The sequence below is a fragment of the Leguminivora glycinivorella genome, chromosome Z (assembly GCF_023078275.1).
Source record: "Leguminivora glycinivorella isolate SPB_JAAS2020 chromosome Z, LegGlyc_1.1, whole genome shotgun sequence".
NCBI classification, from domain to species: domain Eukaryota; kingdom Metazoa; phylum Arthropoda; class Insecta; order Lepidoptera; family Tortricidae; genus Leguminivora; species Leguminivora glycinivorella.
The window spans coordinates 15,149,340-15,167,440 of NC_062998.1; the positions used below are offsets into that span (position 1 = coordinate 15,149,340).

At 36.6% G+C, this 18,101-nt stretch overlaps 1 protein-coding gene across 2 annotated transcripts; it reads left to right on the forward strand.

The window, feature by feature from the left end:
* The first annotated feature begins 515 nt into the window (after positions 1-515).
* On the forward strand, positions 516-16,846 carry LOC125241558 (nicastrin). Of its 2 annotated transcripts, XM_048150096.1 has the most exons (15): positions 517-732; positions 831-932; positions 1,017-1,212; positions 1,309-1,506; positions 2,141-2,242; positions 3,252-3,342; positions 3,460-3,523; positions 10,773-10,877; positions 11,489-11,724; positions 11,966-12,227; positions 12,315-12,469; positions 13,369-13,608; positions 13,991-14,093; positions 15,606-15,837; positions 16,142-16,846. In XM_048150096.1, exons 1-15 carry the CDS (start codon positions 684-686, stop codon positions 16,164-16,166), a joined length of 2,160 nt encoding a protein of 719 aa, XP_048006053.1. In that variant the 5' UTR covers positions 517-683; the 3' UTR covers positions 16,167-16,846. The 2 variants fall into 2 exon arrangements, with proteins under 2 accessions (XP_048006054.1, XP_048006053.1); XM_048150097.1 differs by lacking the exon at positions 1,309-1,506 and having other exon boundaries at positions 516-732.
* Positions 16,847-18,101: the final 1,255 nt, after the last annotated feature.

Below are 18,101 nucleotides of genomic sequence, written 5' to 3' on the forward strand. Positions count from 1 at the left end.
AATATACTATGGGAACATTCGCAACTTCGTACTGCTCTAACTCCTAAATAAGTAGGTTTTTCAAACAACTTCATTCTATAAAAGATGCTTATTTTAATGCAATCTTTCATGTTTTTAAATTACAAACACTCAAAAATAATAAACACGGGCGCGCCATCTGTCGCAGCTGTGGTGCTTTACTCAGGCCACACGCTACACAACCATACCGAGCGCATCGATCAGCCGCTTAGTTCCAACGCGCGCCAATAGATGGCGCTTAAGCTATATTGGGAAACGGGACAATGACGTCATCTTTTTCGTGCATGCTGCCCGTAGTAACGAGTTATTAGACGTTATCACGTCAAAAATATTTTGGTCATCTCTCTCTTTTACTCTATATTTGACTTACTTAAAGTGAGAGAGATAGTTGTACGAATATTGATCAAGATTTGTCTATGACGCTTTTTCATTTCTTGAGGTGGATGTCTTGTTTGACACTGTCAGGCTGTCACTGTCATCTCTGTAAAAAAAGTATCATTCATGATTCAACTTGTGTGTCTTTTGTCGGCAATCGAAAATAGGGAAAGCTATAATATTATTAAATAGTATTATAAATATATATTTTATAGACTGGTGTGTTTCAATCACTGATGGATTTGACCAAATAATGTAATTTACGAACACTTAGCTCTCTTATTTATGCAATGGGGTTTAATTTTCTTTTCCTTTTCGTGTGCTGTGTTATAATAAAACGTAAGTAGATGTTTTCGGAGATATTGGCTTTTATACATGTACGAAGAAGATGGGAATGGGAAAATGGGTTGGTTAAAACTGTCAATACATTTTTGCAGCTATTTTGGCTGAAAGACTCCATGGGCAAATTTACTCATCTATAGAAGGTGGTGCAGCATGTTTCAGACGGCTAAACGGGACCCATCAAGCTGGGTGTTCATGTAAGTAGTTATATGATATCTTATGACCAACAGTCTCATCACTGTATACAAGTGTTTTATCTATCAATGTAAATATAATTGCAGCATCCAACAAAGGAGCTATTGGGGTTGTGCATATGGTTAAAGATGTGACTGATGCTCAGTGGCTGGTGTTCAATGGCAGTGCAGGCCCTTACATGGCTGTGGTCAGCACAGCCACTTTCCAGAATGTTGTTGATTTACTCATGGATAATCCACATAATGTCGCTGGAATACTTCTCTATGAAAATGCTACTGAGAGGTAAGTAGGTTACAAGTACAAGTATTCTGAAATTAATTGTTTGCCTGCTGTATAGAAAATTTACAGTCATTGCCTACTTACATTCTGAACTTTCAGGACCAATTCCTTTAGCCAGGAATCTGCATGTCCAAATGAATACTATTCAGCACAGGGAAGCCAATGCTCTGCCAAAGATAAGTCTGCCTGGAACCCTATTGGCACGGGCCTTATCCGAAAGGACATTCCCTTCCCAATATTTTACTTGCCAGCTGCGCGGTTAGAGGAGATTGTTAAAATTCGTCAATGTTATGAAAGGTATGTGTTGTATTCGTCAATGTATTCAAATGTTTTTCAGACAAAACATAGGGGTTCAAGTATTGAACTACTACTTATTGTTCTATTTCATATCAATAATTTTATTGTTTTTGTAAAGGTTATTTACATTGTTATTTTATTTTTATGTAATTATGTATGTCAGGTACTTCTTACCTTTATAAACTGAACCATTACAAACTGAGCAGTATAAATAGAAATAATCATTCACTTTCTAGCAAAGAGGATCGAATATTATAGAGAGTTACTGTCAAAGTAAAATGTGTAATCAACTAATCACAGTGCACATACATCTCTCAATACAAGCTTAAAACTTTAGAACCTCAGTTTTGACAATTTGGCCCATATTGTTAGCTTGATATTATTTCTTAAAATGACAAATTTTAATATTAGCACCATCTAGCTGAGCGTTCCCGAAAGGTGTAACGCCATCTACGTTACCATACCTTTTTCTCTAGGGCTTTGAGGTACGTTTTTTTCTTAGACTTTATCCGTCTATATGGAGTTATATATGTCTTTGCTTTCTAGTAATTTCTACTCCTCTTTATCATTATGTGTACAGAATTTGTTCAATTTATTTTTGGCACTGGTCCTATTACAATACTTTTGTTTTTAGGTACAACCTTGACCTGGAGTCACAAGTAGGGAAACCATTATGCTCCATACAGTTGAATTCATTCATGTGGGCTGCTGTAAACAGCATTGTTTGTAGAAGGAGGTGAGTTATAATTTTAGGCAAATTACTATGCTATTATTGTTTAACAAGGTTAGTGGCCCATATTGGATTATAAACCTTGTAAGGCTTAATAAGACATGCCATGTATTTGTAATCATTACTATAATGAGAATAAACATCATGGCCGTTTATCTTTCATTTAAATGTATGGAATCATAATTATTTTGTCTAATCTGATTTGTACTTAATCATATAAATATTTATATTTACTTAGATAGAATATCCATACTAATATTATAAATGGGAAAGTGTGTGTGTCTGTTTGTTTGTCCGTCTTTTACGGCAAAACGGAGCGATGAATTGTAGTGATTTTTTTAAGTGGAGATATTCATATATTCATATTCATTTATTAATAATATCATTCATATTACATGTCATTCATTATTCAGTAGTATTATAATTTATAATTATTATTATGCTTATAGTTATCACATATTTAGTATACTATGTATAGGTAGTATACTACAATATCTGTACATTTAAAAATTCATTAAAACTATAAAATGTGTGCTCAAGAAGCCATGTTTTTAGTCTAGTCTTAAAGCATTTCAGGGATGTAGCTGAGGTGATTTCTTTAGGTAACCTATTATAGACGGTCGGGCCCGCCACGTGCGTGACGTTCTCGGATTTCGCCAGTCGTCGCTTCACCGGGAGAAGCCTATCTGGGTGTCGTAAGGAGCGCGCCGAGTCTGCGCGTTTTTTATACTCGCCCAACTTGGTGTAGGTATAAATCGCTATCTGGTAGATTACTACCGACGGCAGAGTTAATATTCCTAGCTCTTTAAAATAGGGTCTTACGGAGAGATAGTTGAAGGGATGGAAAGTGACATAGGGCTACTTATTGTCTCTTTATGACCTCCCGCTTCCCTAAAATGGGGGGGGAAGTTCGTATGGAGCATTCCGCAATTTTCGAATTTAACGCGAGCGAAGCCAGTGGCAAAAGCTAGTGTACATATATTTTTAATTTGTTTAATTTTTACCTGTTTTGCAGATCTGCAGCAAGTGCACTTTTAACTGCAACTAAAGTATGCGACCCATTAGGAGACAATAATGTGTACTATTCATTGTTTCCTCGAGATAAGGTTAGTAGTAGTTAATAACTGCCGAGTTTTGCAGGCAGTATTTCTTCATTGGTAGACATGGGAAAAAGTTTATTTGTCGAAAAGTATTTTAATAAATAATAGATTTATTATTTACAGGGTCAAAAGAAAAAAGACGTTATACTAGTAACGGCCAGAATAGACACAGCATCACTTTTCGATGGTGAGTTTTAGTCGGCAGCTAGCTAATTTATCTATTTCGTTCTTTCTTCATTTTATAATTTTATTATTATTATTTTAAGCTTTATTCTTACATATAAAACCTTTTTGTTACATTATATTTATAATTGCTGTTTTTTACATTGTGTTCTTTAAATATGTTCTATTTGTGCTTCTTCCTTGGTGTCATTTTATATGGATCACTGTATGGGTAAAAGCCTCCTCTAACATATGCCATTTGTCTCGATTGATGGCCAGCTTCATCCAGCTTGGCCCTGCAACCTTAAGAGGGGGTAGAGCAGGGAGAATTTTCAGAATCTGTCAAATTACCCCATTACACACACAAACACCCTTCACTCACACTACCTACATTTACTGTAAAAGGTCAGTGACCCTTAATTTTTTTCAAGAGTGTTATTTTGAGTTTGTAGTCAACTACTTACCTCCTTTGAGAAATTAAACTGTAAAAAAGGTAGCATACAAGAAGACAGAGAAAAAATTCGCATCATCTAGCTTTCCTTCTCTGTTCATGTCTCATGTGACTTAAATTTACCTAAATATGTAGATAACGTTCCTTACTCAGTTGATTGTTTATCTAGGTGTATTTCAAATTACTTTGCACTTCATTTTGCGTTACTTTTCTATACTTACTTAGATTAAAAATCGTCAGCCTGCCTATCCCCGCAAACATTATTCAAAGTCGTATGTGAAGGCCGATACCTCCAGGCAGACAATTATGGTCGCGTGATAAATGATAAAACATTCAGCCCTATCGCACTATTTGTAAGTGCAATAGGGACGGTCCGATGTTTTATCATTTATCGTGCGACTATGATTGCCCTGCAGGTCTTCAGAGGCCTGTGCTGTTCATTACGTATATGCGGGTTGTATTAAAGACTATCAGATATTTTCTTTATTCTTTTTGGTCGTTAGGTTTTTTTATCATTTAGTTTGATACAAAATAAAGTATGTGTATAAAATAAAAACCTAATGAATAGAGTACAGCTAGCAGCAGTCAAGTCAGAGACACAAAGAAAGACAGGGAATATCGACGCATATCTTATCTTATCCCAATACCGCCATCGCCATCTGCATCAGACTCTTTATCTTACCCAATTTCCGAGTCTCTTCTCTAAATTTCAGTTTCTTGAGTTGAAAATGTTGAAACTCATACTTAGTAATAAATAAAACACAAAAAAACATATAAAAATCACAATATAATTTTAAATTATAGCTTAGACCCTGTACCAGTTGCAGTCGCCACGTCTGTAAAGTCCCTTGTAGTTTCTTTTAAATGGCTAAATACCTAGATGTTATGTCATAAACATCTGTGACGTGACTGAAAATTAAAATTACATTGCTCAGAGATAAGGTTCAAATTAGCATGGCAAAAAATACAACAGTGCAGTCAAAATACGAAAAAGCAAATGTCAATGTCAATATCACTGCCGTATTTCAGGCAATAAGGGCTGTTTTCTCAAATATGAAAAAATCTCAAAAGCAGGACTTTATACAGACTTTCTAGGAAAATTATTTTTAACTTGATAGGTAGACCAATTTATAAAAGTTGTACGAAAAAAAATTCTGAACTAAGTTTGTAACTATATATGAAAAGCATTTTTATCTTAGATTGCATATTTTAGTATCGTAACGATTTTTCTTTCAAATAAAAAAAGAATTATTAGAATAGATTCACGGTGTCTACCGTAAACTGGGGTTACATTGACCAATTTGGGAATTTAAACTTCTCTAGCTTCTACATGTAATGGGTAGCTATAGCTAGCTTCTACATTTAATGGGTATTTTTATCCATTAAATGTAAAGAAAGAAAAAAAATGGGGCCATCAACTTTTTTAGTCTTTTCCTGCTAAAAATCTAGAAAAGTAACAAAAAATTGTACGCAGAAAAAAAACTATGAGATCAAACTTAAACTGACATTGGGGTTACTTTGATACCCTATGTTTTTTTTAAATGGTAATCGAATGTAACCCCTTGCAAAAGTATTTTATCTCAAGAAAAGATAAAAAAACGGTTCGCACAGTCAAATATTAGAACTCTTTAACGCTATTTTGGGGTTACTTTGATCAAAAATAAAAATTACCTACCATCTTCGAAAAACCAACTTTATTTGTAATTGTTTCAATATTTATCACACGAAGAGATCAAATTATCTGCCTCAACTCAACAAGTACCGTGACATAATCAGACAATAATCAACTATGTGTCATTATGGTCAATGTTACCCCATGCAAGTGATCAAAGGCACCCCACAGAGTAAATCATTAGTAATAAATGCCTAGTTTGACTTTATGATACAAAACTCAATACTTACAATGGTAGGTATAGCTAAGCAGAAACACGTTTCTGGCAAGCTACTTAATATTCACTGTGAACCTTTTACTTGAATACCACTACGTTAGTTTAGAAGTTATTTAAACATGAAAAATAGCAACAAACTATGCTTATATTTTAACACGTTATCCGCACTGCCCACAACCATACTTACTTGTTCACTGCGTCAGAGCACCATTTATAAAGGTTGGTTTAAGGTTATCATATGTGTAGATTTCGATAAATTTATTTTATTAATACATAACCGACTACGCATAACATATTAGTTAGTCAGGTTTTGTTCGTAGTCCAAAAGGGTCAACCCTAGCACTTTTCCCTATTCACCCCAACGTTAGGGTGAGCGAAAATTACTAAATAAAACGACATATTTTCAAAGACAAACCGAAGTTCACACCGCTGGAAGATTTTTTGTGTAAAAAATTAGCATGGAACATATAAAAAAAGTGCTATCGACGTTCAAAAGTCGGTTTTGGTCTTATTCAGCACAAATTACGGTAGTTCATACCCGTTCCGACCCCATGTACCCAAAATCTTTAGAAAACGATGTACTAAGTAGCCCAAATTGCAGCGCCGTCTCTAGATGAATTGGGTTACTAATTTATGCAAACTACTTAAGTCGCAATAGATGTCATTTCATTTAGTATTTTAGAGGTAACTAGTAAAGATAATTTAGTTTTACAATTGTGCGAAAAAGATTCTAATTTGGCCAGATTTTTTAACCGACTTCCAAAATTTAAAAGGTTATAAATGTATAGTTTTTTTTTAATATCACTTCTGGTCCAATTTCAAACCCCACAAATATTAACGGCAAACTGATAATGACATTAAGTTTTTTTGAAATAAATTTGTGACATATGTGGGTAGTTTAGTAATTATAGGCACCGACTGATTGTGGATAGGTTTATATTTTCGCTCTCTGCTAATAAACCTTGTATGGAACGGACGTGTTTTCTTTGGTGCCTCTTCATCAGTGCTGATCTTCGGCTGGGAGCATACCTTACAAAATTAAATGCCAAAAAAAAGTTTATCAGTAAAAATTACTTATTTGAAAATATTTCAATAGTTTTCATGCTTATACATTGAAATAGATATCACGCACGAAAGTAAGAACGACAAGGCCCCCTGGTGGCTGAGCCGGGAATCGAACCCGCCATGTCTCTCGCTATACCGTAATCCTCTAAGTGCTACTTGCACCAACGAAGATGGAGGATTAACCTGAGGGTTAACCCACTATTTTACATGGAATTTGACAGTTGACAGCCCACTAACCCTGAGTTAAGTGGTTGGTGCAAATGGACCTTATAAGATTCATATACGAGGTGGTCAAAATGTGCCTATCAGAGATAATATACACTAGAGAAATTTCGTTGGGTACCACACGGCGGGCGGGTGGCCTAGTGGTAATGACGTTAGCTGCGTAAGCTGAAGACCCGGGTTCGATTCCCGGCTCGGCCATCAGTAGGCCTTGTCGTTTTTTCTTTCGTGTATGATATCTATTTCAATTTATGTATGTATGTATGTGAACACTTTATTGTACATAAGACAAGTTAGGACATATAAATACAGTATAGTTATGGTGTACAAAGGCGAACTTATCCCTATAAGGTGTCTCTTTCAACCTTTGAGCGAATTTAGAATTTATTATTTATATAAACTTGAAAAAGAACAAATCAAAAATTATTCAATAAAATAATTTTATTTCTTCCATGGTTGTATAGTTTCATACTTATGATTTTTATTTTAAAGTAATCCATTTATATTATAGCAATCATGGCTGAAACGTGGAGGTTGACAGAAATGTAATTAACATTTCTAAATGTTGATTTCTTGTATCTAGTCTAACTACGAAGCAATACATTGACTTATAAATTGCATCCATATACAGAGAGTTCATTCATAAAAACATCACTTTAGGTAAGTTATATATCTTTTATACAATTTGACAACCATTGACCACACATCCCAATTCACCCCTCTTCCGACCCTAATCACCCCCTTCGTACACCTATTCACCCCCTTTGCGACCCGATTCCCCCCATTCCTGATCCTATTCACCCCTCAGGCCGCGGATATTTATCCATCAAATTGAAATTGAAATTGAAATCGTCTGTCAATGAAAAGAAAATTGTAGTAAGTATGTATGGAACATAAACTTTAGAAGTGTAGGTATACACCATACCACCATAACTATACTCGCCTTCTTCGCGTTCTTATTCTTCGCCTTTGTACACCATAACTATACTGTATTTCTATGTCCTAACTTGTCTTATGTACAATAAAGTGTTTACATACATACATATACACTACATTCAATGCTCTACAAAGGTATACACAATTCTGAGCAAAATTTTACACAAAAATAAAGTTAAAATGAGTAAATAATACAATAAATTTAAATGCCAACTTTGACAGACATTTTCATGCCCCTAACTAAATATATTATTTTCCCTGGAACTACGGAACCCTACACTGACCGTGACCCGACGCGCTCTTGGCCGGTTTTTCTTCTCAATGAAATGCAGAGATAATAAAAAATTACACCTCCCAATTTATTATATTTTTTTTTTTGCAAAAAATTCATTTTTTGCACAAGCTTTACCTTAGCCGACTGTACCTTTCTTTCAACAATCATCTTTTGCTCTCCGAGATGTTTCTAAAAACCCCTTACTCAATGGGGATACGACGTTTCATAACAGAGTTCCTCTGACCACCTTTCTGCTCCATCATCAGATCACCTCCATGATACCATAATATTGCATTGTCACGTGATTTACATATGTGTGCAAAATTTCAGCTCAATCAATTTCAGCGGAAACCGGAAAGTGGGTCAAATTTAGCTTCTACGTTTTGACCCAAACTAACAAGGCAAGTTGAATAAAAGCTTGTAAAAAAGGCTTCTGATATCAGATTTGTAATAAGTTTAGTTATCATAGTTTAAGAACAGATGAGACAGACATATGCAATGATAATATAATACTGCACGTGTTTCGTGAGATGTCAAATCACCTCATACAATTTACCGCTCTAAGGCAACTAAGGTAGGGTTTGTTATTGCACTTTAATTACATATTAATGATTTCTAGCCCGTAAGATATATATTTGCTTTAACAATGGATAGATAATAATGCGAGTGAGAGTGTAATTTAGATTTTTATAAGGAAACAAATATTTTTAAGCGACCCGATCAGATATTTATACGAATAAGGACCCTCCCACATCTACCGTCTCGCGATCGTAGCGTCGGGCCAACTGTATGGCTAAGCCGCGCCGACGCGACGCGGCGTCTTTTTCCATACAGTTGGCCCGACGCTACGCTCGCGAGACGCTAGAAAGAGAGACTATGTTTTTGCCGGTCACGAAGCATCACAATTTTTTGCCGGGAATATGTCGTCATATACTTATGGCCTCTATAGAGAATCGGATATATTGTCACGGCCGTTCATAGTCATATACGTATGCTGGTGACTGTTCCATGAACATCTGGACTAGTTGAATGGAGAAGTGCCATTCAAGACGTGCGTTACGACGCGAGCGTTACTTTCTAAACAACGATGAACTTACGGTTACTTACGTGTTCGTGGTATGCACAGGGTAATCTCTAATGAAATTATAACTTTTTTATATAAAAATTTGAACCAGAAGCACACCATACGGAATATTGTATTTAATAAATAGGTACTTATATACCCGCCCGCATTTCCCTTTCTTCTATTCTAAGTAAGAATCGATTAATAAGTATCTAAATATGTAAAAATAAATTAAATTATAATTGTTTACATACAACCTGGTTGACAGAATTTGACGTAGGTGCTGTCATATATATTTTTAAAATGACGTACTGTTAATACCAGCGTAATGAAAATGTATTCCAATGAGTAAAAGAAAACATGAAACTCTTTTCAATTTAACCGAACTAGAATGAAATCATTTATACTCATTCGGTTGTGTTCGTTATTTTCTTTAATAATGTGATATATTTTTATTTATTTTTGATGCACAAGCCATGCACCTTTACACTTTAAATGAGATTGGATCTCCACCTGACATTATCGACTTACCCTATTTATTTTGAGCACAGTTTTACACTGGTATGGTTTTTCGTGTACGTACACGATTTTCTGTCAAAATATTTGTCAAATTTAATTGTCAACGCGGAGCGACCGGCGACACGTCTGCCTCCGATGAGCCGCTCACGGCATCTAATCGAAAGGAGAATTCTGACAGCAATGGCGAATGTATGGAAATTTTACGATAGTTTAAATTTAAGGTAAAATTTCTTTGTTGCCTTTGAGAGGAAAAATATAAAAAACCTCAAAACTTGTAGTCCATTTATCTGGCTTTCAGAATCACATAATGTTATAACTAGAGTATTGAATTTTTTTAACAAAGTTTACTAAACGGCGACATACGTTTTTCTCATTTTAGGTCAACTTTGTGTGGGTTTAGTTATTACACCGTTAATAATTGGAGATTATGAATAGTCAAAAGTTGTAGACACACTCTTTAAGATAATAACTACATTTATTTTATTTCATTTAATTTAGAAATGTGAGCAGCATTTGTTAAACGCCGAATGCACTTTTCGAGGATTTCGTACGACCCCCTCTTAATAATATCTTCTGCTCAGCGCTGTTTTGGTTTTCCTCTTTTTCTTTTGCCTTGCATGTTTGGCCCTGTCCATGTAGTAGCTTTAAGGGTCCATCTTTTGTCTGTAAATCTTGCAATGTTTATAATTACTTGTATATAATTACTGTATTTGGCAAAACATAACATAGAAATGGCAATTTCAGGAAAGGAAATGAAAGTGGATACCTTGTATGAAGAAACTAAAGCAGTTAGTATTTAGGCATGCCGACGTTTTGGCTTTATATTTGTGCTAATGTATTTTTTATTGCATTCAGGCATAGCACCCGGAGCAGCCAGCTCAGTCGTCGGGATGGTGGCACTTATGTCGGCCGCCGCGACTCTCAGCAAGATCGTACCTGCAGCCGACGCCTCCAAATATGGTATTGCTTCTTACTCTAGTAGTTATCTGTCCTACTTAGATACTTTTACATTTATACCAGAAATGTTTACATATAATAAAATAAAATTACTGCAGTTTTATTCGGCAATATGTTGGTTTTGATAAATAACGGCATTAGTCCTCTTATTTACTGTTTTTCTTATGTTAGGTACTAACCTAATTAAACTCCATTGACATTTTTTGAGAATCCCAGTCATACAACTAGGGAACAAATCAAATTATTTTTTATTGAATATTTTTGATTTGTTCTTTTTTTTTCAAGTAGTCACACTACTATATAAATTATAAATTGAAAATAGATATCATACACGAAAGAAAAAATCCCGGCTCGGCCACCAGTGGGCCTCGTCGTTTTTTCTTTCGTGTATGATATCTATTTTCAATTTATAATCCCAGTCATCTTAACATTATACCCGCTTTTTGGAGCAGTGTGGCTATTTATTGATCGATTCGATTGATTTTGTTGCACGAACGTGGTCGGATATAAATCGTATTCTATTTGTTGCAAGAATTGTAGACATTAATAAACCTCCTATATGCTCCTTAGACATCCTCATAACATAAGAGACTAAAAAGCAGCCCATCTTTCAGGCAAAAATGTCCTCTGGACTCTGTTGAACGGGGAATCGTTCGACTACATCGGTTCGCAGCGCGTCGCGTTCGACCTGGCGCGCGGCGCCTGGCCGCCCGACGCGCCGCTTGCGCCCTCCGACATCGCCCTGCACCTCGAGATCGGCCAGATCGGAGGCTCGCTGCCTAGCCTCAAGGATAACGAAGATTGGCCGCTCTACGCATATGCTCCTGAAGACCCTGGCACTTTATTTAATGTGAGTAGTAACATGATATTAACGCTAGTGCCGCTTTTGACTACGTGTGGTTCATGGTCGCCCAACGAGCCGCTCGCGTAATTTTTACGCAATAAGCTCTATTTTTAAGCCGCTGTACTGTAAGCACAGACCCAAGCCTAAAAGAAAACTATTTAGACCTCATGGACATGAACTAGTAAAATAATTTATGATCTCCATTACTAGTAACTTATTCTACCTACTCTTGCATTTATTATTTCAGATAACAAACTTCCTGAAGGACCTGAAGGAATACCTGAGCAAGAACAACGTTACAGTGACGGAAGCATTCTCGAACAATCTACCGCCTTCCTCACTGCATTCGTTCCGTCGGCTACTGCGCAACGCGACCAGCGCGCTGCCCGAGTTACTGCTCGCCGACCATAACGGACCATTCACTAACATGTTCTATAATTCGGCCTTGGATGACTATGAGAAGATTAACTACAAATATCACAATATTACTATTGGAACGGATGGGACTTGTAAGTACATTTTGTTTTCTTGCAGTGATGGTGAAGTTATGTATACAATTTGAGCAATAATATATATATATATTTGCATCCATCCAGTCGTACCGACGGAAACGTTAGTGAGCACAGGCAACATGACGAGCAGGGACCTCCAAGTGAAGATCGCCCACGTGGCCACGGCGCTCGCGCACACGCTGCACCAGCAGGTCACAGGGCTGCCCTACTCCGGTGACGTCACCGCTTCTGCTCACTTGGTAAACTCCCCATATCATGATCTTCCACAATTGGGTAAGGCAAAAACAACAAAATTTATTTTTTTATACCGTTCTCAATGCTTCTAGTAGGTTTATCTAAAAACATGCTCTTAGTTAGTCAATTCCTAGCTTGCAGAATTGTGTTCTTAAGTAGTTTGATTCATAATTCAAAAGCTAGCAAAAGATTTGTACTGAGCGTGAGCGGTTTTTTTTTTTTTTTAATACTACGTCGGTGGCAAACAAGTATACGGTCCGCCTGATGTAAAGCGGTCACCGTAACCTATGGACGCCTGCAACTCAAACAGTGTCACATGCGCGTTGCCACCCCATTAGAAACTTGTACACTCCCTTTTGCTGTGTTTAAGTACACAGCAAAAAGGAAAGTTCCAAGAGGGTTCGGGTTGCCGACGACTCAAAGGACAATAGACGGAACAAGTTAGTTCCGTAAGTCCTCCCGTCATCAGCACACCGCACCCTCGTTGAGCTCTGGCAGCCTTACTCACCGGCAGGAACACAACACTATGAGTAGGGTCTAGTGCTATTTGGCTGCGGTCTTCTGTAAGGCGGAGGTACTTCCCCAGTTGGGCTCTGCTCTAGATTCGAGCGAGACGATATCCGCTGTGCTGTGCCCTACCACACAAAGCGGAATATCATTCGCTATGCCCTACCTCCTACTACGGTATACATTCTTTACCAAAATATGTCAATCTTTATTGAACCTATGTGCGTTCATATGATAAGATATAGCTTAAATTCTGGAGTGTAACACTGCTATGTGATGCATTGCAGTACTCGTAATTTTAGGGTCAATTTTCAAGTTATGCTTATGTTGTAAACTGTACACATCTATAAATAACTGATCGTTACAAACTCCAGCTCATGATGTTCAATTGAAACAGGTGGACGAGCTCTTGTACTGTTTCCTCGAAGACAAGCTGTGCAAGCTTCTCTCCGCCGCCGACTTCGGCGGGCAGACGCCGCCGGCGCCGGGCGAGGAGCCGCCGCGCCCCGCTCCGCTGTACGTGGGGGTCGCCACGTACTTGTCGAGTGCAACCGCCTTCGCGGGACACCTGATGGCGCTACTTGCGGGGCAGCACCTCACGCTAAACAAAACCGAGTGCGATGCCGCCGCTAGTCCGGTGAGTACCCTTTAAAAACACAGACTATCTCTAGGAGCGGCTGTAAGTAAGAAGCTGCGTACCTATCGAGCGCTACTGCCTTTGTGGGACACCTGATGGCAAAAAGACCGAGTGCGATGCCGCCGCTAGCCCGGTCAGTATCCTCACTAATGTACCCGTACATACTAAAAACACGGGGCGGGGCTACTACTGGTTAATAAGACAGTGAGACACCGGGAGTTCGCTCTCTCTTTAGCCTATCCTAACTTGTAATGGTTCACTAAAGGCAATCCCAACTACCAAGCCAGACCAGACGGAATAGTCAAGATGTATTCACTTGTTTTTGATTTTGATCAATTTATAAGGACTTGAACGAACTTTTTTCATGTGATTTTTTTTTCAGGATTTCTCATACTATTGGCTTCGCGGCTGGAATCACAGTGGAGTTTGCATAGAAACGAATATGAATTTCAGCGAAGCTATTAGTCCTGCCTTCATAGTTCCAGGTAACTAGAAAATAATTCATTGTTAATCAAATTGTTTATTGGAGTTGAGGCTCGTCCGTGTATTATTGTCCATGTAGTGACGGGTAAAGAATTTTACCTTCCCCTTTCTTCCCGTGGGTGCCGTGAGATAGAAGTCGACTTTGGTATGTGGGTTCCATTGTGATGTGGGATGTGGGCAATGGGCCAGGCAACCTTTCAATGTAATACTAAGATTTTTTTTATTAAATCCCTTGATTGGTAAGAATGTTTTGAAAGTATATTCAACTGTTGAAGATATTCAAGGTTGTATTAAATTGCAAAACGATATAGATGTTATTCATGAGTGGTGTCTTGAAAACCGAATGTCCCTTAATTTTGCTAAATGTTTTGTGATATCGTTTACTCGTAAATGTAACCCTTTAAAATATTCTTATAAATTATCGTCCCATGTGTTGGAAAGGAAGTCTGTAGCTAAAGATTTGGGCATTCTTTTTGATAATAAGCTATCCTTTTATGAGCATTATGAGTACATACTTAATTAATAAAAGCAACCGTCTTCTGGGATTTATTATACGTATCACTAAAAACTTTAGAAACCCTCAAAGTATGCTGCTGTTGTATAACCGTTTGGTACGCAGTGTTTTAGAATATGGGGTCTGTTGTATGGTCACCTTTCTATGCTGTACACTCTAATAAAATCGAGGGTGTACAAAGGAAGTTTCTTAGAACTTTGTGTTTTCGATGCCATTATGGGATATAATCAACGAATGGCAAAGTTTAATGTCTCATCACTTCAAGTAAGACGTAAGCAATCTGACCTTCTACATTTATACAAAATTGTCCATTCTCATATTGATTCTCCATATCTATTGTCGCTGTCGCTGCTGAATATCAACACAGCTTACAGATTTCGATCTCCGAATACGTTTGCTCTGGCTGTATATAACAATAATACCTCATATTATAATCCAATAGTTCGCATGTGTCGGGAGTTTAACGATATGGTTCGAGTCTGTAAGGATTTTGATATTTATGTTTCCAAGATATCTGAATTTAAAAAGTCTGTTTATTTGGTCACAAAAAAAATTTCATTAAAATTTGTATAGTTAAGCACGTTGGTAATTACCTTCTGTCTTCTTTTAGTATAAATTAATTTCAAAATTTTGTTATTTCGTTCTTCTTTAAATTTCTTTATTATTCTCATATAAAAATTGTATTAACATGCTATAAATTATATTAAGTATAACTCATAGTCATGTTGTGTACATATAGTTTTAGACTGTAATCTAGTTCTTAAGCTTTTCTAACCTGTATCTCTTTTGTTATTTCGATTATTGTCTGTTTTATGTACCTTATGAAATAAAATAAAAAATAAATAAAAAAAATCCGATGACACTTGAGCAGTTTCACGTGACAAAAATTGACCAGTGGAAAAAAAATCAAGGTCAACTTTTTTCCCACGGGAGGACGCAGGGTTCGGTCAAGCCTTATTCAGTTTATTTATATACACATTTATCAATTTGCATTTATCAGAGTACGACTTCACATCCGGCGAGTATTCGACATGGACGGAGTCGGTATGGCAGGCGATGTGGGCGCGCGTGTTCGTGTCGTCCGGCGGCGGCGGCGCGTCGGCCGCTCTCGCCGCCGGCGCCGTGCTCACCGTGTTCACGGCCTTGCTCACCTACTGGCTGCAGCGGAACGTGCACCACGTGTTTGTGAACGCGCCCCATCCTTCTATACACAGCAGCGAGGCGGTGCCTGGGTATGTCTTCTATCTAGTATTCATAATCAGAGAATAATTCAAATATTCAGGGGGACTGAACGTGTGTACCACGTGTTTGTGAACGACCCCCACCCTTCCTTTCATAAGCCGATAGTCCACTATCATATGTTTATCATAGAAATATGATCATAGGTCTGTATGCCTCGCTTTTTCTCCAACGTGAAAAAAAAGGATGGCATGTTGCATATGATCATATTTCTATGATAAACATATGATGGTCGACTATCGGCCGTAGCAACGATACATACCTGGTTAGTTTTTCATTCTAATTGTTAATTTCCAGAATACTTCGCACTGTGAACTGTTAATCTACGTCGGACTGCATACTGCAGCGACGCAGCAGTTCGGAAGGCGCAATTGGCGGACGTGTACTCTACAAGCATTCCATGCGAAATTAGTATTATAGTCTCTCTTCAAGTTCTTTTTAGTAAAATTTGCCTTTTAAATAACCAATATTTATTAATTAATTAATTAAGAATAATTTTTTGTAATTGCTTTGCTATTTTATCAATTGATAATTTAATTTATTTAATTAGGCAATTAGATCAATCGAGTACTGACATAATTACCCTAGATTATGTTACTACCTGGCGTAGTAGACTTACCTACATCCAAGTTTCCACATTAAATAAATTATTTTTTTACATTGCGGTTTTTTATTATTCTACGCCACATATTTATAACCTAATCGCGTCATAAAGAAAGTAACTTTCTTCGGGCGTTCATTTCTTTGACATACCCTCCAAATTTTTTTATTACTTCTCGATTACCGCCGTTACTAATCTTTGAACTATTATAGTAAACCCATGGTTTTCCCATGGTTTAACCCACGTCACCATTGTGGTCGAATGGCCCGGGCAATCGGGCATCTATTTGCCGCGATAGCCGAGGACGCTGGTTGTGTTGTCCTTGGGCACACTAACACCTTAGTAATTTAACAAATGTACTTAATTAGTATCATAGTTTTCTGTTCTCCATGTATTAAAGTGGATGGTGATAAGCAATAATGTGTCAACCCACAAAAACTAAAAAAATGAGATTTTAATGCCATGTTATAGCTGGATTTTTAAACTTCTATTTGCAAAAATGACCTTTTCATTTTGAAAATTTTTACTATCCCAAAAGTAAAAAAATAGGTTAACACAAATCCTATATCGTGTGTTGCCTGTTTTGCATTAATGTGTCAAGAACCTTAACTTATTATAGTAATTGGCAGAAGACATATTTAAATTACAATAATGTGTTATGAGGGTTGACTCAACGATTTTTTTACACTTGACTCATTCTTGCAAAACGCAAAAAATGACATAGTTACCCACTATGAGACTTGAATGATTATTGCAAAATGATATTTTATTCGTTGTTTTATGCTACGACCCGTGTTATAAAACATAAGTCATTATTGTTAAATTATATTCGGGTCATAAATTGTTCGTTTTTGGTGTAAGTACCATGACACTATATTGTAAAATATAACTGTTCATATTAATTTATGTTTAAATAAGTTATGACTTAGTCCATTAGTATATTTTTGCACATGAATGGTAAATTCAGTACGAAATTGAACGTTTTAAGTCATGAATATACATATTCGTTATTATAATTTGCAAACATTTTTTACAAGTACGTGTTTATATAAAAATCTAATATAAGCTACTATTTTTTTATAATTACTAATTACATTAAGACGTGTTAATGTATGCATAAAAATATTGTTTGATTTTTGAATACTTACTGAATGGTAGTTTATTATTTTGTTAAAGATATTTTATGTTTTGTTCTTGTACAAGTCATGAGTTATTCATAATTTAAATGACTTAGTCTATTTCTTAGCGTAAAAAAATATTTTGTTGTATATTTTAGATAAGTAGTTTGTTTTTTTTAAAGATGATTATTTGGTTTTTGTAACGATTTTTTGTTGAAAAAGCACAGATAATTTAAATATGTGTCTAGAAATGATCATTACTCTAATAGTTAATTTATAGTATTTTATTCAACAGGCGTTTAAAGGAGGTCAAGAAATATGAGTGGCGTACTTTCCACGAGTATTTTGGAGTCAGTTAAACACCATTGCATACAATACTTTTACAACGACCATGCACTTAGTTTTTAATAGTTTTTTTAAATAATTCTCGCGAAATTCACACTGTTTCCTGTATTGCAAAGGTTTGCACTGTCAGCTCAGCTGCCCAAAGCCTTCCCGCGCACGCACGCAGTATCGTTAATGCAATGCGTTGCCATGA

What these genes read in the sequence shown, in the direction of transcription:
- LOC125241558 (XM_048150096.1), top strand. Translation starts at nt 684, where the DNA reads ATGGGGTTTAATTTTCTTTTCCTTTTCGTGTGCTGTGTTATAATAAAA. An exon ending in AGCCGACGCCTCCAAATATG is followed by an intron (nt 10,878 to 11,488) that starts GTATTGCTTCTT and finishes CCCATCTTTCAG; the next exon opens with GCAAAAATGTCCTCTGGACT. An exon ending in ACCCTGGCACTTTATTTAAT is followed by an intron (nt 11,725 to 11,965) that starts GTGAGTAGTAAC and finishes TTATTATTTCAG; the next exon opens with ATAACAAACTTCCTGAAGGA.